The sequence below is a fragment of the Nesoenas mayeri genome (genome assembly GCF_963082525.1).
Source record: "Nesoenas mayeri genome assembly, chromosome: 19".
In the NCBI taxonomy this organism is placed as follows: domain Eukaryota; kingdom Metazoa; phylum Chordata; class Aves; order Columbiformes; family Columbidae; genus Nesoenas; species Nesoenas mayeri.
In genome coordinates this window covers 11,753,474-11,774,610 of record NC_137568.1, presented here as the reverse complement: position 1 = coordinate 11,774,610, position 21,137 = coordinate 11,753,474, and the positions used below count along the sequence as shown (strand labels likewise).

General features: G+C 53.7%; 3 protein-coding genes across 8 annotated transcripts; 1 reads left to right on the top strand and 2 right to left on the bottom strand.

The window, feature by feature from the left end:
• Nucleotides 1–284: 284 nt before the first annotated feature.
• MTNAP1 (mitochondrial nucleoid associated protein 1) lies at nucleotides 285–3,656 on the bottom strand. The gene is made up of 4 exons (XM_080356488.1): nucleotides 2,444–3,656; nucleotides 1,949–2,056; nucleotides 1,632–1,748; nucleotides 285–1,121 (listed from the first exon to the last, which is right to left on the bottom strand). The coding sequence occupies exons 1-4, from the start codon at nucleotides 3,624–3,626 to the stop codon at nucleotides 1,093–1,095; spliced, it is 1,437 nt and encodes a 478-aa protein (XP_080212614.1). The 5' UTR covers nucleotides 3,627–3,656; the 3' UTR covers nucleotides 285–1,092.
• A 93-nt stretch (nucleotides 3,657–3,749) lies between these two features.
• On the top strand, nucleotides 3,750–11,311 carry VCF1 (VCP nuclear cofactor family member 1). 3 transcript variants are annotated; one of them, XM_080356217.1, is made up of 4 exons: nucleotides 3,750–3,938; nucleotides 5,468–5,564; nucleotides 8,966–9,028; nucleotides 10,661–11,311. In XM_080356217.1, exons 1-4 carry the CDS (start codon nucleotides 3,892–3,894, stop codon nucleotides 10,901–10,903), a joined length of 450 nt encoding a protein of 149 aa, XP_080212343.1. In that variant the 5' UTR covers nucleotides 3,750–3,891; the 3' UTR covers nucleotides 10,904–11,311. The 3 variants fall into 3 exon arrangements, with proteins under 3 accessions (XP_080212343.1, XP_080212345.1, XP_080212344.1); XM_080356218.1 differs by lacking the exon at nucleotides 3,750–3,938 and adding an exon at nucleotides 6,949–7,084 and having other exon boundaries at nucleotides 5,474–5,564; XM_080356219.1 differs by lacking the exon at nucleotides 8,966–9,028.
• Nucleotides 11,312–11,452: 141 nt separating this feature from the next.
• Nucleotides 11,453–20,880, bottom strand: COG1 (component of oligomeric golgi complex 1). 4 transcript variants are annotated; one of them, XM_080356215.1, is made up of 15 exons: nucleotides 20,242–20,880; nucleotides 19,910–20,154; nucleotides 19,156–19,337; nucleotides 18,642–18,812; nucleotides 18,404–18,557; nucleotides 17,378–17,588; nucleotides 16,469–17,239; nucleotides 16,073–16,219; nucleotides 15,106–15,267; nucleotides 14,685–14,812; nucleotides 14,071–14,179; nucleotides 13,508–13,617; nucleotides 13,327–13,402; nucleotides 12,911–12,949; nucleotides 11,890–12,027 (listed from the first exon to the last, which is right to left on the bottom strand). In XM_080356215.1, the coding sequence occupies exons 1-14, from the start codon at nucleotides 20,689–20,691 to the stop codon at nucleotides 12,926–12,928; spliced, it is 2,940 nt and encodes a 979-aa protein (XP_080212341.1). In that variant the 5' UTR covers nucleotides 20,692–20,880; the 3' UTR covers nucleotides 11,890–12,027; nucleotides 12,911–12,925. The 4 variants fall into 4 exon arrangements, with proteins under 4 accessions (XP_080212339.1, XP_080212338.1, XP_080212340.1 ...); XM_080356213.1 differs by lacking the exon at nucleotides 12,911–12,949 and having other exon boundaries at nucleotides 11,453–12,027; XM_080356214.1 differs by having other exon boundaries at nucleotides 11,887–13,195.
• Between the last annotated feature and the right edge of the window lie 257 nt (nucleotides 20,881–21,137).

Sequence of the window (21,137 nt, the reverse complement as noted above, 5' to 3'; positions counted from 1 at the left end):
ACGAGCAGCAGAGCAATCCCAGCTTCCCTCACGCATCTAAAACTGGTCCATGCACAGCCCAGAGACCAGGGCGGCAGGAGCGGCCGCTGGGCAATCCCAGGTTTGAGGGCTGTGGGGTCCTGGTTGGTGCAGATCCAGTGATGGGGAGCAAAAAGCATCATGTTTGAGAACTGACAGTATCAAGCAGAAAAATTCACAAAAGCTTTTATTGCTGGTGAGGGATTTTTTAGGCAAAACACCTCTGACACAGCACCACTGTGCTGCTCTTTAAATACATGGTGTGTTTTGCTTTTTTCTTACCCTTCATGCCTGTAACATGACCAACCCTTTCCCAGACATGTTTGGTGCTGGCAGGCTACAACTAGCACGCTCGTAACTGTCCTCGTTTGTCTGATGCAGACGCGGCTTTGCCCTTTGGGCACAACAGCTAATCCAATGGATTTTTCTTCCCCTAGAAATAGGGCTCTGCGGTCGGCGCGTTGCTGCTTTATTGCATGCGCAGAGGCCCTTCCCTTGGAGCCCGGGCAGCGCTGTACTGGGAGCCAAGTGGGGGGACTGTGGGGACCCCCCTTCTCCTGCAAATCCCCTCATGCTGCTGGGGTAAGTAAAAAAGTGGGCTGTGCTGGACACAGTTTTATTCACTTTAAGGGAATTATTATTCTGGCTGAATTCCACCCTGGCACAATCCATCAGACACTTCACTGTCAAACATCAACTACAACGTACATGTTGATTAATCTACCCAAGTCAAGGAGTTGTGCTGTGTCTGGTGTCCCAAAGCGAGATCTGGGCCTCTGCAGACCACAGGAGCTCTACAGTGTACAGACCTCCGAGAGGTGGCTCCAAGACTTCCTTCTTTGGGTACTAAAGACTGCCCGAAGCACAGAGCAGTGACCGCAGCTCTTTACTTTTAGTGTCACCCCTCTGTTTACAGGAGGGTCACCGCACAGCAGCCCTGTCCACAATTAACCCGGCTCCAACAGTAGATGAACCGCTGCTGGTTGGAACTCTGCTGGGACTCTGGTCCTGAGCACTCCTACTGCCTACCAGTCTGAGATTTGTGACTGTTCCTTGGGCGCTGTTCTAGCTTCTTCAGTGGTATTTACGCCAGCGATGATGCTCTGGGGAGTAAAAGGACAGTGTTAGCACAGTGCTGTGCTGGGGGATGAGGTGACAGCGAGCTCTGCCCAGCAGTGACAAGCAGGACACCGCAGCTGCCTCTGCTTCTCTCTCTCCATAGAGCTGCGCGTGAGAGCGAGTGCTGCTGGGGAAACTGCTCCAACACCAGTAAATCCCTTGTCAGTTAGGAGTGAATCCAGGGAACGGGTGTTCAGGGCTGGCACATCTCCCTCTGCTTTGTGCAGGGTTTAAAAGCACTTCTGACGGTTTCTGGCGCTCTCCAGGGAGAAGCTGTGAATCAGCAACTGTTATCGCCACCTTTATTAGCTGAATTCCTCTGCCTACCTAAGCCAGGTCAGTTTGCTGCTCTCTGAGCTCCAATATTGGTCTTAACTCTGAAGTATTTAAACTATTTCAGAGTTTGAATTAACATGAATGGCAAGCAGACTTTCCACCTGCTGGAAAACGGGGAATTGCCTGAAATAAGACAGACAGCAATCAGGAAATCTTACTGAGGCGCTGGTAGCTCCAGCCGTAGCTGAGAAGGCAGTATCCCGCCAGCAGCATGGAGATCCCAGCTGGGCCGCTCCTCTTCACGTTGATGTATTTGTTGTAATAGCTGCTCCAGGCTGTTGGAACAGAAACACCAGGGTCAAACCATGCATAGATCTTAGAGGTCAGAGGTTTCCATGTAACTTCCCAAAGCCAAATGGTTGGGACTATTTATTTGCTGCTTTTTCTTAAGATCTAGACTGGCCACTTGGACCAGGCTGTAGCAAATCAGGTAACTGGGACAATTCTGCTGTGGGAGCTGGGAATTCGGGCTCACCTTTCCGTGCTCCTCCAAGCAGCCCCTGTGCAGAAAGCTGGCGAGTGGCCAGCCAGGCGGGCAGCTCCCCCAGCCGCACGTCCAGCAGCCGCCGCTCCGCAAGGGGACCTGTGTGATGGGAAAAGTGAGCACAATGTGGGTGCTGTTTGTGTTCCTGGTGTCGGGGGTGAGCACGGAGCTGCTGTCTGGTTTGGCTGCAAGGGATGTGGGTTTGGGACTGACCGCGCAGAAAGGAAGAGAGAATTGTCTCTCCCACAAAGCGAGCCCGGTTCTGCCAGCCTGAACATGTAAGAGCCTGACTGAAACATCAATAGAAATGTAAACCCTTGGTTCTGCAGGCTGGACAGTTTAACCTCCTTAGATCCCTCCTGCATCACTTGCTGGACCAGCCCAGCAGCTCAGCACTTCCCACCCCTCCTCTCCCATTCCCATCGGACAGTTTCGCCTGACAGCGCAGTCAATCTCAGCAGCAAAGACTTATGTTGCTCACATTACCTTGCTGTCCCTCTGAGAAACTGCCCTTTATCTTCACTGTGCTCCCCAGGTCGTCTTGGGAATGATTCCCTGGAAAAATACTCAGCCCATGATAAGTAGGATATAAGTCTGGAAACCACTCCAAGCGCAGGGCAGGGGCTGGGGACAGACAGATGGGTTGGCTTTTGGAGGTGTGGAGCAGGAACTGGTGCAGCGCCAGTTCCGTGTCCCTCCTCGCGTTCAGGATGGGCTCGCAAACTCCAGCCATCTGCTCCTCGCTCTCTCGAACCGTCTGTGTGCTGGTTAGGTCACTTTTGGATGTCCCTTCATTGTGACCTCCGAAACCCTCTGTCACTGACGGATGGAGGCTCTTGGTCTGCAAGGCGCACAGAGGGGTTTTATATTCCACACCAACTTCTCGGTACATCTGCTTCTCCTCTGTCACAGTTTTGTCTATTCCCTCCTGCTGAACAAGGTCACTGGGGCTATTTCTGCAGTCAGGGGGACCTTGAAGTGCAGGTATTTTTGTTGCCTTTAACCTACTGCCTTTTCCTCCCTTTGAACGCGCGGACGTGCTCTCAGCAGCTCCAAGGCCGCGTGTCTCCGTGTCTGCGGTCTCTGGAGCTGCGATTCCCTCCCGTGGGTCGGGCTGGGCTGTGTCAGCGCGGGCGGCAGCGCCGCCGCGATCCAGCCGTCCCACCGGCCCCTGGGCTGTGCTGGGGCTCCCGGCCGAGGCGCCTCTGCTCCCGGAGCCGCTCTTCTCCCTCACCACCCTGGCGCGGTGTTTCTCTATCACTATTTCCACTCCGTCACTCAGCTTTCTGGGTACATCTCTGACCTCTTCGGGGAGCAAATCGAGGGACCTGGCCACATCCTGTACCGAGGGCTCCGCATTCTGCTCTGTGCTCAACCCCCCACCCTGCGGGGCCGGGGCCTCCCGGGGGGTCGCGCCGGGCAGCCCCCGCCGCACACCGGGCCCGGGGGGCTGCCTGCTGCTCCTACCGGCCCCTCCCCTGCTGCCCGCCCGGGCCGAGCTCCCGGGCTCCGGGGGTCCGGCGGCCGGGCTGGGGCCTAGGCCTGAGCTTGGGCCCGAGGCGCGGGCGGGAGCGGAGCCCGGCGCGGCCTTGCAGTGCGGGAGGTGCGAGCGGAGCCGCTTGAAGGGCCGGCGGCAGTGCGGGCACAGCTGCTGCCCCGCCGCCGCCATGGCCGCTCCGCTCCGCTCCTCACCCCGCCGGGCCCGCGGCGGCACCGCGCACGCGCGACGCCCCGCGCACGTCGTGACGCAGCGATGGGCGTGGCCGGGGCGGGCACTGCGCGTGCGCGGGAGGCGGCGACGCCGGAAGCGGCGGTTGGAGCCGAGCGGCGCCGTCTCTGCTGAGCGGCGGGAGCGCCGGGCCCGGTCAGGCCGAACCGCAGCGCAGCGTCTCGCCTTGTCCCGTCCCGCCTCGCAGAGCTCAGCCCAGCCCGCCATGAGCTGCCGGCAACCGCTGCCGAGCGAGCGGGGAGCGAGGCAGAGGTGAGGGACGAGCCGCGGTGGGGGAGGGGAGCGCGGCCTGAGGGGTCGCGGTGGTTGGGGAGCGGGCCCGGGGCCTGCGGGGTCAACCCTTCGGGCACCGGAGGGGGATGTTCGGAGTGTGGGGAGCAAGAGAGCGGGGCTTGCGGGCGGGAGGAGGGGGTGAGGGCGGGGGGGTGGGTTACCCGCCCCGGAGGGGTCGGCTCCGCGGGGATGGGGGTGGGAGGAGCGGCCCTCGCTCTCGGGAGGGGGTTGAACCGGCGCTGGGGGCGCGGCGCTGAGCGCTGAAGCCGGGGGGCGGTTGGCTGCGGTCGGGAGGTGGGAATGCTGAGGGTGCGGGGGATGGAGGGGCCTTTCTCGGCTCGGTGGGGCCGGGGAGGAGGTGGGTCCTGTCTGGACAACCAGGAGGTGCCCGGAGCTGCGGGGCAGCACGTTGGGCTGTGGGGACGGAGGTGTTGAGTTTGCTCGTGGGCTGTAGGTGTTGAATAAAGGACGATGTCTCTTGTGAGAAGAGTGGGCCTGGGAGAGAGAGGAGGCGATGGGCTGAGGGTGCCCGGGGATGGGGGAGCGAGGAGGCAGCTCCTGCTGTGGGCGTGGACCGGAGCCTGGCAGCTGAGTGTGCTGCAGGAGCTCGTCTGTAAGGAAGGATTCAGTTATAAATACCTCGCTTGAGTCTGCTTTGACTCATTTTCAGATGTATTAATTTTTAGCAACCAAAACAGCTCCATCTTATAGTTTGGGTGGTGCCCAGTGCGCCACGGTCCTGGTTGACCTGAGGTGTTTGTACAGTGGGAAAAGTCATTTTATATTAGTATTAAAACTCTGCGGACAGTGAGAGACGTTGGTTCGCAGGGATTCTAGGTTGTTGTTGTTGCTCAAAGTGGCATTGACGTCATAAGAGGATGGCGAGTACATCAGAAACAGAGAAGGATTTGTCTTCTGCAAGGTTTTCCGGCAAAACATTCTTTCCGCATGGAAAATAATGTTGCTCAGGACCATCACTTGATGTAAAATGCCATCAGGGTGGAGAGACTAGAGAAGGTCAGCATAGGCACCAACTGCAGACTCATGTAAGCAAGATGAACCTAACTGGGTATTTATTGAAAGTCTGGTCGCTGCCGCGCTCCACAGGTGCTTTTCTCGGCCTCTCAGATGTCATTCAAAGCCCCAGGCTTATTTTTACACGTGTCTGAGTTCTGAGAGCAGTTGCAAGGCTGAGAATTGTCAAATGAGTTTATTTAGAAAGGTGCTCAGCACTGGTTTTAATGGTGGGTGTGAGTCTGTGTCCCATAAACTGATATGAAAACATCAGCCTGGCTGCTCTGTGAGAAACGTGCTGGTTTTATCCCCGTTCTGTAGAGAAGAGCTAAAAAGAGAATATGAATGTTCATAGTACATCAGAGCTTTAGATACATCATTAATTTATCAAGCTGCCCTGCTTTTTTTTATAGAGTTGCCTTTAGAGAACAAAACAGAAGGTATATCAGTAAGCTGATATTTTTTTTTCTCCTTTGTCCCTAAACTTTCTTCAGGAAGCGGAGACGGAATGGCCCTGAGGACGATGGTCACATTCCCCAAACAAAGCGTACTACCAGGAACACTGTCCTTCAGGACTCCTGGGACACCGAGGTGAGAGCCTTCTCCGTCTAATTCAGTTTCCTTTAGTACTGAATTTAAGTAACAGTTGGAATGTTCTGTGAAATTTTATTCATGGAGAGTAGTTAATGAAAACACTCTTATTTTTTGCTTTATATGTGAAGTCCCGAGGCTTCACACTGTTACATACTCAAGAGGTTGAAATCTGTAATCGTGGTTTGGAAATCAGTATGTTTTCCAGTGAACGTGATTGTCTTTGGGCTCAATATTTCTGTTAATATATTTCAAATATTGATGTGTAGCACCCAAGTGAAGGTACAAACAAAGCATTTGCTGCCCGTTTCAATTCTGCTGTCTGAAATGGGGTGTAACGTACCCAGAACCCAGGAGGTGACCAGGGGGGTTGCAAATGTGTGTGGTCACTTGGCCCAACCATCTGCCCTTCCAGCTTTGCATTTACTGCCAGTGATGTGGTTATTTGTGGTGGAAAGCTGGAAAGCATTCCAATGTAGTGCTGCTTGCAAGCGGCAGCACTTCTCTGATGTTTAAAAAATGCTCTGATAGAGCTCAGCAGTTTAAACAAGTCTTACTGGTTCACAGCTCAAACCCTTGAACTCAAACTGTTGGGTTTTTACTCGTATTTGCCGTGATCTGTTGCTGGACATGAGATAAAGTGTCTCTTATTCTCTCATCGCTCACATGACAGGTGTTCTGGGCTGTGCAATTTGCTAGCTATGAGATTCTTTTTTTAAAAAAATGCTGATTTCCAAACTGCTGCCAGATTTCCTGAGTCGTTGCCTGTATTAATCATCTGAAAATCCACTGTGTGCATTTCTAATGAGCTGCGTAGCTCTGTTGCAAAATGTGTATGGAGAGGAGCATGCAGAGCAGAGGCTTCCTCCTGGTTTGTGGCCCTGAGGTTAATGAAATGGGTCTCTCTTAAGATTTTGAAATATCTTTGTTTTTTTGTACAGCCCTCTCACTCTGAAGATTGGCTGTAATGAGTAATCACAACCTATTGCAAGTTATATTGAACTATTAACTATACTTTGGCTACAGAAAATGTTTTGTGCTATGTAACTTCAAACAGCTTATCTATTATCATATGGTAATGTCTTCCAGTTTATATTTAAAATGATACAGAGCTCTGTATCACACCATTCCTTTTGTGAGGGACTTTCTTTTAACCTTTACATGTAGCTGATGTGATAGTCAGAGATATTGTATGGAAAATGCTCTAAGAGCTGAGATGTTCATCGTGAGGAATTCACCGTGGTGACAAATGTCCCTGGTTCCTATATCGTTGTTTTGCCACAAGTAGGACTTGCTGGGATGAAGTCATTTTTGTTTCTCGAGTATAACGGGTAGAACCATAAACATTTGCTTGACATCTGACGCTCAATCACTTGTCCAACAGGTTAAACACCTCTTCTCCGCGTGTAGAGTAGTTAATGGCTAAACGAGCTTTGTGGCGGGAGGAGGAAGAATTTAGTGTGGAACAAGGGATTGAAGTAGGAGTAATGAAATTAAGAATATCAGGAAAAACCTTCATGGTGAGTGGCAGAAGCACTTTTGCTTGTCATATAAACACTTGGCGTTTGGGCAAAGCTGCTAAAATGCAGAAGCGGCACTAGTCGTGTGGCAGCCACGCAGGAGCGGGTGACTGAGCTCTGCCCTTGGCGCGGTTTGCTTTGGGGTGGGCACGAGCTGCCGGCCCTGGAGCCCAGGCTAACGTTAGAGCTCTGCTTCATGCATGCACTTGCCTTGTAAAAATATGTATTTAACACATTAAACCCCGGTGTGCAGGCACGGAGCATCTCTTACTGCTGACGCTCAAGTGGAGGAATGTGCCTGCTGGACACAGATTTGGAAAAATCAACGTTCCCTTTCTCGAGGGAACAAAATTCACTATGTTGTCTACTGATGAATAGAGGGTTGTGTTTTTTCTCTTGTTCTCTTGGAATGTTGGATCACTGAATGGAGCATGCCCAGAAATTCAAGCCATGAGATTAAATCAGTGTTATTTGAATGTTTCTTTAAGGACTTCCTGTGCCAAATGGAGAAATTCTTGTGCTTATTGTGCACAACTGCTTCCGATTGATGGCACTTTGAAATTCTTGGCCATTTGTAATACTTGTACTTAGTTTCCCGATACTTCACCATTTCAAAGGCAGCTCTTGCTGATTACAAGTCCTCGCTAGCGTTAGGATACTGAAGGAGAGAAGGTGTGCGCAGGAGCAAATTGTAACCTCAAAGAGCACACAAGAATAGAATTGCTTTTCACGTCAGGGCACACTCCCACTTATGTTTTGTGCCACATTAGCTGAAGTACCAATCCCTTTTGCCTTCTTTCAGTTGAAAGCTGTTTTCTCTTATAAATGTAGCTGAATCCCTTCCTGCTCTCCGCTCGCTGCTGCCCGTGCGTCAGGTCGGGCAGAGTTGTAGCGGATCCTTCGTGGGAATGATGGGAATCTGCACCCTGAGGAATCGCTGGTGAAAAGCCCTTTGCTCTGGTTTTCCCAGGGAAGGAAGGGAGTCTCTGGGTGACTCTATTCCTTCCTGAATAACTTCTGTAAAACCTCATTTCTTGTGGTTCCTCTTTGTTGCTCTGCCCGATGACGGGATTCCCGGAGCTCAGCGCTTCCCCCGGCTCATCGCGGAGTTTCTGACGCACAGCAGCAGTTGCTTCCCTCGAATCAGAGTTTTTGTCTATCGTTGCAGCTACGCCACTCCACAGTCTTACGCTATTGAGGAAGGGCTGGTCTTAAGCTTTAATTAAAACCAGATTACACCTCTGTTAAACTCATCTTGAAAGATTTTTGAGAGCAGCAGGGACCAAACAGCTGTTTCTGAAGTTCCTGTCGTGGTGACTGAGATGCTACGTCACAGATTAAGACATTTAACGGGACATTTGTTTGGAAATTATTTACAACTTCTGTGTGATGTTAAGAGGAGTTAATGAGTCAGATAGACTTGAAGAGGCACTTTTGGTGCTTAACATACTTGTAAACTTTCATTGGGCTACTTTCCTCCGCCCTTTTGCTGAGAACTGTTTCATTGTGTAGATGCCTGTCGTTGCTGACATGATGACTTTAAGGATTCTTTTTTTGTCTAATTGTAGTCCAAATGCGTAACAGAATGTGCACCACAGCCTGGGGAAATGGTAGGTCTTTGATGGGATTTGGGCAATAAAGGGGCTTCACGTGCTAGTGAATTTTTGCATTAGAGAAATGGAAATAAAGAGGGTCTGACAAAGCAGATCTGTCAACAGCCTTAGATGTAGGAAGCACGTCCCAGGACACAATCTCTGCTTTAAAAAAATCAGATACACATAATATAATTGTTACTAACCACTCTAAAATGTTTGATAAGATGTGAAACTTTAACAGTAAGTAATACTAGGTTCTCATTTTGATTTTTACCTTGATTTTCAGAAGGTGGCTGTAACGAAAAACAGTAAGGAGCACAGACTAAAAGGAAACAAAGTGTCCTGTGCGGTGGGTTTCTCTCCAAGGCTGCTGTGACTTGTTCAGTTGCATTTCAGTATCTGTGCTTTGTGCGCAATGCGGTGCTCCGGCCAGCGCCGCTTCGTGGCTCTCTCTGTCCTGCCGTGTTCTCTCCCTCTCCAGCGTTAGCAGCTTTAGGAAGAGGAGCTGGTCACTCCTGTAGTTACACCTGCTGCTTCCTCAAGAGTGACTTCACATGCCTTGTGCTGTTTTCTCCTCGCTAGCTGAACTAACCCACCGGCGCGGTGCAGCCCGGTGCCCTTGCCTCGCTTGCTGTCCTACAGAAATGAAGCATTTTTGCTGCTTAGTCAAACAAGAAATTTATCTGAATAGTCATGATCAACTGTGGAATCGGTGCCATGGGGTTTCCCGTTGGCACCCAGATGTGGTGCAGCTCAAATATTCGTACAGGGCCCTCCTGGGCCTGTCTCGCTGCTCACTGACAGACCTGGCAGGTGCCATTTGCACCGTTCTTCAGATCTGCTCCAAAGTGAGACCGTCTGGATGTGGTGCTGACTGTTAAATTATTGTGGGCTTCTTTAAATTGGGCTTCCTCTGCTGTGGCCGCCAAGCTTTGACTTCTGTGGTTTTAGATTAATACTTACAAAAATGTGTGGGTTTTTAGCTGCTGTCTCTGACGTCGGCTGCTTTTGTGGATGGATTCCTGGGATGGCAAAGCCGCCATTCTGTGATTCTTAAGCACTGAAATATTTATAGTGTTGTCCTGAACAGCGTATCACACAGTAATGAAATATTTCAGCTGTAACTAATGGAACCTTTCACGAGCAGCCCTTAAAATAGTGTAAACCAAACAGTTTTATGTCTTTGAAACACTGAAAATGATGGCAAATGGTCTTGCAGTCATTACCATGAAATGTGCTGGCAGATGAGCCCTGTCCTCCCTGCGAGCTCAGTTGGGAGCTGTCTTTCTGCATGTGGAAGTCTCTGATACCTGTCGCTCTTTCCCTGTCCTGTCCAGTATAATAACTTGTTATGGGAATTACCGGTTAACATTGCAGTCCCAGTACTGCACTGGGAGAAGAGTAGTTGTATGTCTGTCATGGTGTTCAAAGACTTAAAATGGGTACCGTGCTGTGCTTGATTTTAACAGCCTGTTGCTTTGGATGCTTCAGATCTCATTTTAGAAAGACCTGACTTGTAGGAAAACGCTTTGCATGGTGCTCACCTAAAACGTCTGCTGGAGCAGGAGCGCTAGGCTTTTCCTCATGCCCTGCCTGCCTTCACTGACACGTGCAGTTCAGTAGGAGCGTTCTTTATTTTCCAATTCTCGGATGAATTCAGCAAATTCACTAGTGCTAACGTGGGTCATGGGGGCAGAGCTGGTGGGTCTAAAACCAGAAAGTTGCAATCCAGCGTACTGGAGGTCGGCGAAGCTCCGGGGGAAGGCTTGCTCGGCCCTTCAGCTCCACGTTGGCTACAAAGGAAGCTATGAACGCCAAGAAAGCACTTGGTGGATTTACATTAGTCCATCAGGCTGAATGTGAGCCTGCAAATCTGGAAGGGAGGGACTTACTGTAAAGCTGGCTTGCTTAACCAAGGTGTTTCATTACAGACAGGAGGGAAAACGGTGTGATTTTGCTGTTAACCTTCTCTTTGTCTCAGTCCTCCAGCAGCGATAGCGGCAGCAGCAGCAGCAGCTGTAGTAGCAGTAGCATCAACAGCCCCGACAGAGCGTGCGGCGCAGAGCCCAGCCTAAACCCCAGCCTTGCGGGATCCGGCCCCGTCTCCTCCCAGTCCTTCCACGAGCAGTCTGCACTAAGCCAAGGTCCTTACTTCCACATCAACCAGATCCTGAGGGAAGCCCATTTTCACAGCTTACAGAGCCGGGGCCGCCTGCCCACATGATGACCCAGCAGCTCCCTGCCTTCTGTGAAGGGACAGCACTGTGTAGCTTTGATATTTCAACTTAAAAGTTTGTTAAAATGGAATTGCACAAAACGCCTGTTGCCTTTTCAGTCTATATTTGAAATAACAGGTTAACAGGAAATTGTTTACTTGTGGTTTGCTGCACTATTGCAATGCAAGAGGGGCTTTTAAGCAATTTTTATAGGATTCTTTTTGGGGTGGTTCTACAAGTACGTGTCAAGAGGAGAGCGAGGAATCCACATGTGTTGTAGGATTGCAAAATGTTCAATTCCAATCGACTGCCTAATCTGTTTGTTAGCAATTTGTTGCTTTATGTAAAGTTCTCTCAAACGTTCATCTTCAGTTTTATAAGTCTTTTTTTTAATTTCAATAAACTAGTAAAAAGTTTATTTGGCAACAGAATTTTTGTGAGCATTTAGAGTTACTAGGACAGTGAGAATAGGTGTGATCTCTGAGGCTTGCCCCAGCTGCGAGCTGGCCAGCCAGCTGGGTGTGCGATGAGCCTTATCTCGCTTCATCTTTACTGCTGTACTGCAAAGAAAATGTGAAACTAGAGCCAAGAAAGCTCAGGCAGCTGTAAGTGAAATGTCAGGTGCCCGCTGGCTTCACAGCAGATGCGCGGTACCTATGGAGAAAAGCAGAGAGGAGCCCGGGGAGGGGTTTTTGAAGGAGAGGAGACTTACATTGCTCCAATACCCATTTCTAGCTGTGAAATGTTTTGTTTTCTGTTAGTGTGTGGGTTGGTGGTTTTCTTTAATATTAACAGCTTCAAGGTACAGGAGGTGACAGAGCAGTTACAGCTCTGTTCCAGCAGCCAGAGGGCACAGCCAGCCCTGTGTCTGAGATCCGGCTGAGGATGGAACAGTTCTGACCGGAGCAGCGGAGGCGTCAGTGCTCTCGCCCAGCAGAGAGCGATCTTGGTGAAGACGAATACACAGACCAACTTCTCATTTTTTATTGCATCACTTGGTCATGCCAGAAAGCCATCCCAGCTTGAAGAGAGAAGGTGCAGCCGCATCATCCTCCTCGGTTACAAGCTGCCTGAACAAGGAGCTGGGGCGCAATGCCTCGTCATCTGCTCTTGAGAGTGCAGGGGCTGGGACCTGTTAGTTTTTAAGAACAAAAGCGTCAGTAACTATTCCAACATACCTTTGACTTACTCCATACCCTTGTCTAAGAGTAGCTGCAAGGAGGCAACTTGAACTACAACCGAAGCAGCGTCACCCCTGGGGGTTAGTGACGGTTCTGAGTGGCAGAAGCACACACCGTGCTGTTGTTAGCAACAGGTAACTCTTCAGATGTCACTCAATGCTCAGAAAAACTGAAATTCTTCTGAAGTGCATGCTGTTGCTCTCAGAGCAAGGGGATGGGAGCACGGGAGATGTGCAGCTGCTGCCCTCAGGGAGCTGTTCTTGGCTGACTGTGGACTTTCACCTCTCCAGAACCATTTTACAAACATCTGCCAGGGATCCTGAGAAGTGTGACTAGCGCAGAATGTACGTGTACCACCGCAGCTGGCGAAGGGAGCGCTAACAGCAAGTCAAACATCACCACACACTTCTACACCCTACTACAGCGGGAGTGGAAGAGGCAAAGAATACCTCCAGTGGGAAGCTTTGGGCTTTTCAACAACCCTTGTACTATGTCTGGTCTTTAATGCTTCTGAGTAACGGAGAACAAGAGTTGCAGAGTAAACTCCAGCATCTCTGATTAAACCAGACCTTTACTCTTCTGTCCCAGTTGAAGAGACATCACCTCAGATGGATTATTGGGTTAATAACAGCTAAAGGAAACAGATTACTAATTAGTGCTTCCTGTAGCAGTGAGGTATTCCTTGGCTCTCTCAATCCTTCGCATCGAGAACTACATCTAAGCAGATGTTTTAAACTGGGGGAAACAGCAACGAAGGTTGTGTGCTGGGAAAAGCCAGGACAGCAGCGAGCCCTGGCCGAAGCAAAGCCACTCTGCTCACACAGGCTGAAATACCCCGGCCCGGCTTCCTCAGGAGCTACAGTCAGCATCGCACTGCAAAGGAGGTCACAGAATTAGCTGGTGTCCTTCAACAGTTCCTGCAGCCATCTTTCAGTGAATTGTTTTTATGCGTTGATCTCTAAATGCCTCATCTGTGTAAGTCCTCACCGCATCTTCACAGTGGTTATCGCTTATGTTTCACCACAGAGCAGCAGCTCCAAAAATACAGGGGCCGTCAGGGGCTTTTTTGAGGGTCATGGGGAAATCCAAACCGTCTCATGCTATGTTGCCATAATGGTTCTTTCATTTTACAGAAAATAAAAATCAGGTTAAATTTAACTGCTTGGCTACTTTCTTCTTTCCCTGCAAGCTCTAGTGTTGGTGGGATAATGAGCACCGGCAAAAAGTGAGTACAGCTCAGTTTTACCAACCTGAACTCTTTCTGTGCTCCTGGTAGCAGACTTGCTCTTTCGCGAGCTCGACATACTCAGCGGCAGAAGCCCAAATCTTAAGAGGTGGAAGAAAGAAACGTGGCCGGTCAGAGGGAAGTGAAAATTCCAGCCCCAATTCCCAAAGAGCCGCGGGGACGCGGAGAAGAGCCGAGGCCCTTACCGGATCTGGCTGGCTGCTAACGGGAGGATGTTGTGGGGCTCCTGGGAGCTCAGCGCACCACTCCTGCTCACGTACTGGTTCTCCGTGCCGGTCAGCAAGCCGAAGAGAACCTGGAAGGCAGGACAGAGTCGGCTGTATCTGCGGTGTCGGTAGAGCTGACACCACGCTGCTGCTGAGCCTCCTGGCACACCAGGGACTGGTGTTCAGTTTGAACATGAAGTGCTTCCCTTCCCCTTCTAACACATGGTTTTAATTGGCGCTGCTCGTTATTACCACAGTTGAGTTCTAGGCCCATTTCAGCACTACTTAACCCAATTAGTGTTGCCCAGGCTCCAGTGAATCCTGTTAGATAAAGTTCAGCCAACTCTACGCACGATTACGCACAGCACAGCCAGCTCAGCGAGCTCCTTTATCTGCAGCCGGCATTATACGCTCTTCCCATTTCGGAGTAAGTGCCAGTCGTTATCTTTAGGCATTAAGCAGTTTATAAAGCCACCCCAGCTGCCCCTCAGAACATGTTTTGCAGCTCTGCTTCCCAATCCATCCCTTTTCCCTGGACTTACGGAGGTTCGCTGGACCAGGCGATTGAGGTTGCTGTTCAAGTGGGGAGTAAAAACGTCCAAGTCAAAGGGATCTATGTGTCCCTCCAGGAAATCTGTCACCTTCTCAATCCTGCAAGAAGAGCAGAGTCCTGTCAGTGGTGACATCCCAGCAACGGCTGATGCCAGCTGGGCGGTTTCACTGCCTGCCCTGGGACACCTAAGAAGTGACTGAGCAAAATGGGAATTACTCAGCAGAGCAGCAGCTGCCAAAAGGGTTTCCAGCTACTCCACAACCTGCACCATTGGCTGCAGAGGATCCTTCTTCCTGCACTACGTCTCAGAGACAAGTTCTCAAGACTGGAGCACACACAAGGTTTTAACTCTTGGCTGGAAGCTTCACTGTCTTCCCCAGGAGCAGCCGCTGGTGGGACCCAGCCCGCTGTCTCCACGTTCTCAGCCGCAGAATCCCACTCCTCCTCCTACATTTTGAGAGCGAGCTCAGTGAAGACGTCAGAGCCTCAAGTCTGCCCTTCTCCCAGAGGCACCGTGCCCGCCGGTGTTGTTCTCCTGCCAGTAACGGTGTTGGTTTAAACCGTTTTTGGGAACTACTGCTGAACCCCAGAACTGCACCGCACCTGGAGTCGTGTTTGATCCTGCTGCTTTTCGCTTCCTCGCTCTTTGCCGTCAAGATGATACTAAGGTACCGCAGGTCGTAGAGTAACTGCAGCGCTCTGTTCTGGGTCATGGGGAAGGTGCCAGCTTTCTGCAAACAGGACATCGAGACAGGGCTGTCAACGGACTGCTTGAGGGGAAACGTTCAACAACACCAGCACCAAAACCAGCCAACCCGACTGAAACGTTCTGAGAATGCAGCCTGCTGTCTGACCCCTTTTCGCTTCATATTTTGGGGAGGCAGGGGAAGAACAAACTCACCCTTTCCCTCTCTCACAGGCAGATGTTTTCTGTTCTGAGGAGCAGGAGCGTACGCGTTGCTGCGTGCCCAGTGACCCTCCCGTCCCACACCAGCTGCAGCAAGGGCTGATCCTGCTCACGTACCTTCTCCTGCTTCTCTTCCACGAGCTTTTCATAGGCAGCAAGCACTTCTGCCATGCAGGTCCTCAGCAGCTCCTGCAAGGTGACTTTTGGAAGAGTGTGCCCACTCACCCGGTTCATCTCCTGGCACAGGCTGAAGAGGAGGCACTGGACGTACCAGGACGGCTGTTGAAGAAAACTGTGTGTTTTCATGTGGTCTGGAAGTTCCGTCAGCTTTATCAGCAGCACATCCTTTCAGTTCTCATGATATGAGCTTCCGACTTCCTCAGCAACCACAGCGCTCTGCCGCTGCCACCCACCTGCCCCACAGCACCGAGTTTTATTTACTGACACCAGCACTCCTCAGAGTCCCACGAGTACTTTTACCAGAGGTACTCATCTGAGCGTAGTCACAACAGAACTGCTTGTTGTGCCTCTTCTGTCACCACAGACCCTGCTCTGACCACCCGCTACCTGGGCTTGTTATTTACTCCCTCAGGCCTTGGCCTCCCAGCTATCTTGAGCTCTCACCCACCTGCTTTTTCCTTCAGAATCAACGAAATTCACCTTTAAAGGTTCACTGCAAGAGGCTGTTGCCCTGTCCAGCCCCAGCACCTCCTGCTTTGTCACTGTTCAGTCCGGAACCTTCGGGTCTCGTGGGCTTTGCACAGTCCCACTGTTGCAGCCCCCTCAATTTCCAGGAGATCTCTCTCCCGGGGGCTCTGTATAAACCAGGCACAAGTATGTCTTTGGCTCAGGATAATCTCATTCAAATATACAGCATCAACTATCTAATTTCCTTCCTCTGGCCTTAGGAGGTATCTCAAAGAGCACAGATGAGCATTGGGGAGTGTTTCTCCTGCGCTCCTACCACCAAGCAAACCCCACAGCAGGTCAGCACCACTGGACACAGCAGTGGGTTTGGAAACGAGCGCTTTTCTCCTCCCAGCAGACGGCTTCTCCATGTTTACCAAGAGGACGTTCCTCATACCTGCACAGGCAGCCGGATCTTTGATGTCACGCTGTTTCCAGACTCTGTCTCCTCCTGAATTTCGATTTCATCCCAGTTGGTGGCTGTGGCCAAGACAGAGCCAGCTGTGTCTAGCAGCAACGTGCGGGTGAAGCACTGAACCAGACCCTGGAGCGCAAAACAAAGCACCTGGTCACAACCAGCTCTGATGGCAGCACCAAAGAACGGACAGCCTGCTCCTGCCCAGGGCATGACCTCCCGCATCCCCCCGCCGCCCCTAAAGGGAATTTCTGGAGCCCATCTCGCCACCTCCTCTGCCCGCAGCCTGGCTGAGCTCTCCACAGCGCTGACCGCAGGGAGCTGAGCAAGCGGAACCCGCGCAGGAAGCGGCCGCGATGACAGAAACCAGCTCCTTACTTTGGTGACAGCTGAGCTCCAGATCTGGTAAGCAAGCAGGCTCTGCTGCAGGAGCTCTGCCTTCACCCCCTGCCACTTGGCCTGCACAGGGGTCACCTCCTGGGCTTTTCCCTTCCCCAGCTTCTTGCCAGAGCGCGTTTCCTTCAGTGCTGTCTCGGCGCTGCCCGCCTGGCCCAGGATGCACTGCTTGAGGTGAGGGCAGAGCTCGGGCAGGGACTGGCAGAGTCTCGCCATGAAGAGGATGGTGTTGAGTCTGGGAGCATCCGCCTGCCCGCCCAGCAGGCTCTGGGTGCTCTGGAGCTCTGCGTGCACGCAGCCCAGCACGTGCTGGATGCAGGCGACGCACCGGTCGCGGAGCAGCCCCTCCACCGTGCCGGCGTCAGCGTAGCGGTTGAATGCAGAGCGCGGCTGCAGCGCAGGAGTGGCCTCCTTGGGGTCCGCAGGCAGGTAGGACAGGAGATCATCCAACCTGGCCTTCAGCTTCGAGTCCAGAGCCGAGCAGAAGCTCTGCACGCACGGCGTGAGCGCCTGGGCCTTCATGGACAGGCCGCTCTTGGCGAACTGGCCACGGTTTGCCACGTTGACCCACGCGGCATCGGCAGGGAGGTCGCTGGAGCTCTCCGACCACAGGAACAGGGCCACGTTGTGTTCAAACTGGATGTGCTTGCTCAGGGCAGAGGTGCCAGGGTTCACTTCAAGTTCCTGCAGGGCTAAGGTGAGAAGCTGTTTGGAGCTGCTTGAGATGGAGTCAAACGCTTCTTTGGTCAGTGTCTGGAACGGAACCAAGAGGAGAAAAAACACCACCTTTTATATGTGCCTCCTGCCACTTAAAATACAGGCTTGGTGCTGCTAACAGGCACCAGTGGAGTGTTTGAGACGAGAGGAGGGGGCGCAGAGCACGGCTCCCACCTCCAGCCTGTCCAGGAACAGCTGCTGCAGCAGGTCCTCCCAGAAGGACACTGGCTTGTCCAAAAGGCGCCGGCACACCGCCTCCCAGTTCTGGCTCACGGACTCGCTGGTGAGCAGCTCCCACACCGCGTCGCGAATCCCCGCCAGGCCTTTCATGCTCTTCACATAGACGAGCAGGTTGCTGACCCCAGCCCTGATGTCATCGCTGCACCTGAAGGCAACAATTCACTTCAGTCTGACTTGCTCAGATGTGGCCCCGGGGAAGGCAGGAGGGGACATCAAGGGAATTCTTAACCTGGCAGGAAGCAGCTCTGCCTGCAATCACCTCTTGGCGAGGCAGCTGCACCCTGGATCCCACCCTGCAGGAGAGCCCCGTGCCCACCAGCAGGAACCTTGGGCTCCACTGGGTGCCAAAGCTGGGAACACAGCACCCCAGGAAAGCTGGGGGTGGGTGGTGGCTCTGGGGAGGGTCGCTGGGGAAATGTCCCCAGGCCAGCAAGCCCACCAGCTGGTGGTGGGGACCAGCTGCCTCCATGGGATAACGAGATGGGGCTGATGAGGCTGTTAAGGGGCAGGCAGGGCTGGCTGTCCATCCACAGGGGGGAAGGGGTGGAGCTGGTGATTCTATAAAGGGGCTTTGCCAGCCCCACTCACTCTGGGGAATGTCAGTGAGGAGGAAGGAGGTGCTGGAGCAGCAGCTGAATGAGCCAGGTAAGGGATCTTCCTCTCATTTACTCTGTGTTTGTGGTAAATAAAGCAGTGCAAAGCAGCTCTAGACAAATATCACTGTGCAGCCCAGGTATGTCTGTTACATTGGGGTGTTACCGTCTGGCTGGCAGGATAGTTTCATGCTGCTTCTGGCTGCTTTACTGCTGGGGAAAGGGGATGCTGGGCAAGAAACCAGCAGATGGTGCAGAGTGAGGAAGCAGGTGAGCTCAGGTTTGCTTTGTGTTGCTGGCTGTGCACAGAGGCCGCGTGGTGTCTGGGGGAGCCCTGTGAAGGGGGACATGGTCACATCACACTCACATGGCGATCCACTGCTGCAGCGTGTCTCTGAGGTAGTCCTGGCTGATGGGGTGCACCAGGGTCCGCAGCGCTGGCCGGAACTCCACCACGGACTCGGGGAGGTACCTGAACCAGCTGCTCAGCTTCACCTCATCCTCCAGAACGCCACCTCTCCCTGCAAGCACACGGGGATGGGGGAGTCAGCCCAGCACGGGGTGGGTTCTCTTGCCCGCAAACCCGAAGCTGCGCGGGCGCTCACCTGCGGGGTGCTGGCCCGTGGTGCTCTCCAGGGTGGAGAAGAGCAAACCGCAGGGCAGCGCGGGATCCGGCGGCGTCCCCTCAGGCAGGGTGTAGAACAGAGCATGTGCCTGGTACAGGGTAGTGGTCAGCAGCTCCATCAGTGAGCACACCTGAGCTTTTATACCTGCACCTGCAGAGAAACACCTTTCAGCTGGGGCAGCCCCTGCAGAGCTGTGAGCAGCCCTGTGCTTCAAATCCTGTGGTTGTAGAGAAACCCTCCAGGGAAGGGCTGGAGGGCAAAGGGCTCAGCCTCAGGCACCACCTGCTTCCCCACTACAGATGGGCTTGGCTTAAGACCCTGAGTGCTGTTAATTTTTGCAGCATTTTACTGCTGGCAGTAGCGTGATGTGGTTACATCCCCACCATCGCGGGCTTTATGAGACTCCTTCAGCTGCTCTTCTACAGGCCAGGAGGGAGATGAAGCAAAGAGGGCTACTCTGACTTTTAAAAAGGAGGCAGCCCATGGGACTGACCGTGGTGTGGCTGGTTGAGAAGCTGCTGGATGGCCAGTTTTCTGGCCAGAAGGAAGTCGGCGAGCGCCTGGCGCGGGGAGCTGTCCTCCAGCAGCATGATGGCACACAGGGCTTCGGCCACCGCCTGGTCCGACACCGTCTGGCTCTTCAGCAGGGACTTGCTCTCCTGCAGGATGGTGGATCTGGCAAGGGAAGGAGGCGGTCACTGGTCTCGGTGCTGGACCGAGGGGTTCAGGTGTGATTATGTAATAACCCACAGAGCATGGATGTTATTTTCCCAGGCGGATGTGGGACTATCTGGGTGTTATGGGGCTGGGTGAGGTGTTCATGCCCCGGGGGGTGGGGTGGCTGGCAGCGACAGGGCTGCAGTGGGACTTCATAGAGTGCCTTGGGTTGGAAGGACCTTCAAAGCTCATAGAATCAATTTGGTTGGAAAAGCTCTTCAGGATCGAGTCCAACCATAACCCACCCTGGCAGTGAGAACCTCATCTCTGTCCAGCCCTCCAGGGGTGGTGACTCCAGCACAGCCTGTTCCAATGCCCCACAGCCCTTTGGGGAAGGAATTGATCCCAGATCCAACCTCAACCTCCCCTGGCGCAACTTGAGGCCAGATCACCCAGACCAACCCGTGGGCAGGGACACCTTCCGCTAGACCAGGCTGCTCAAAGCCCCGTCCGGCCTGGCGCTGACCGCTTCTGGACAAGTGTCCCACCGCCCTCCTCCTGCCCCCTCCAGACCAGCGGCCCCGGCCCACCTGAGGTGGCTGGCGGCGGCCACTTGCCGCAGCAGGATGGGGAAGCGGGCGAGGACGGGGCTGCCGCGGGCCCGGGGCCCGTCGAGCTGCAGCTGGCGCCGGAGGTGGGCGCCCAGCAGGTGCAGCCGCGCGGCGGGCAGGTACCGGCCGCCCTCCACGGCCCCCCACACCTTCTCGGGGACGTCCAGCAGCAGCTTCAGCTGCGCCGCCGCCTGGTAGAAGCTCTGCTGAGCCGGCGGCCCGGCCTGGAGGGGGAAAAGAGGGGGTGAGGGCGGGAAAGAGAGGGTCTCCGGGCCCCCCCCCGCCCCGCCGCAGCCCCTCGCCCCCCTCACCGTGGCCGCGGGGCCGGGCCGGGCCGCGCCGCCCCGCTGCAGCCCCCGCACGGCGCCCAGGAGGCGCTCGGCGCTGAGGCGCATCTCGGCGATGGTGTCGGCCGCTTCGATGAGGTCGCGGTACCGCTCGCCCACCATCTGCCGCAGCTCCTCCCGCTTCTGCTCGATGCCGGCCCGCAGCCGCCGCTCCACCGCCCGCAGCTCGGCCGCCGTGTGCGCCTCGAACAGCGCCTCGGCCTCCGCGCCCCGCGCCGCCATGGCGGGCCCGCCGGGGAACCGGGCCGGCGCTGACGTGGGCGCCGCCGCCGCCATCTTTGGGGCGGGAAGGGGAGGTGTCTTCCGACATGGCGGCGGGGCGGGGCGCCGCCATCTTTGTGCAGGGCAGAGCCGCGCCCTGGCGTCGTTGCCATGGCGACGCGGCCCGCGGGGGCGGAGAAAACACAGTTTCATTTTTAATTTTTTTATTTTTTTTTCCTAATTTTTCATGTCTTTATTCGGCCGCCCGTTTCCCCGGGCGATGGGCCGGTCCCCGCGGCCTGCGGGTGCCGCTCTCGCTCCACACACCCCCAAGAAGCTCCCAGCCCAACGCGCCGGCCCCATCTGGTGCGTCTTTTAATTTAAACAAAATACATTAAAAAATGCTCATCTTGCTCAGGTTTGGCAAAATCACGCGGAGTGAAAAGTGTCTGCTGGAGGCACAGCTGCAATGTACCCACTGGAAACAAAAAGGCCCCTCTGAATGGTGCGGGGTTGTTGTTTGGTGGTTGTTTTAATGTAGCTCCACCTTGCAATACCTACACCCCGCACTTCCCGTCATCTCGTGTTTTCAGCCTGCGCAGGCAGGATGAGATCAGCACGCCCTGGGCTTTGTTTGCAGAGCCCTCCCTGGGCAGCTG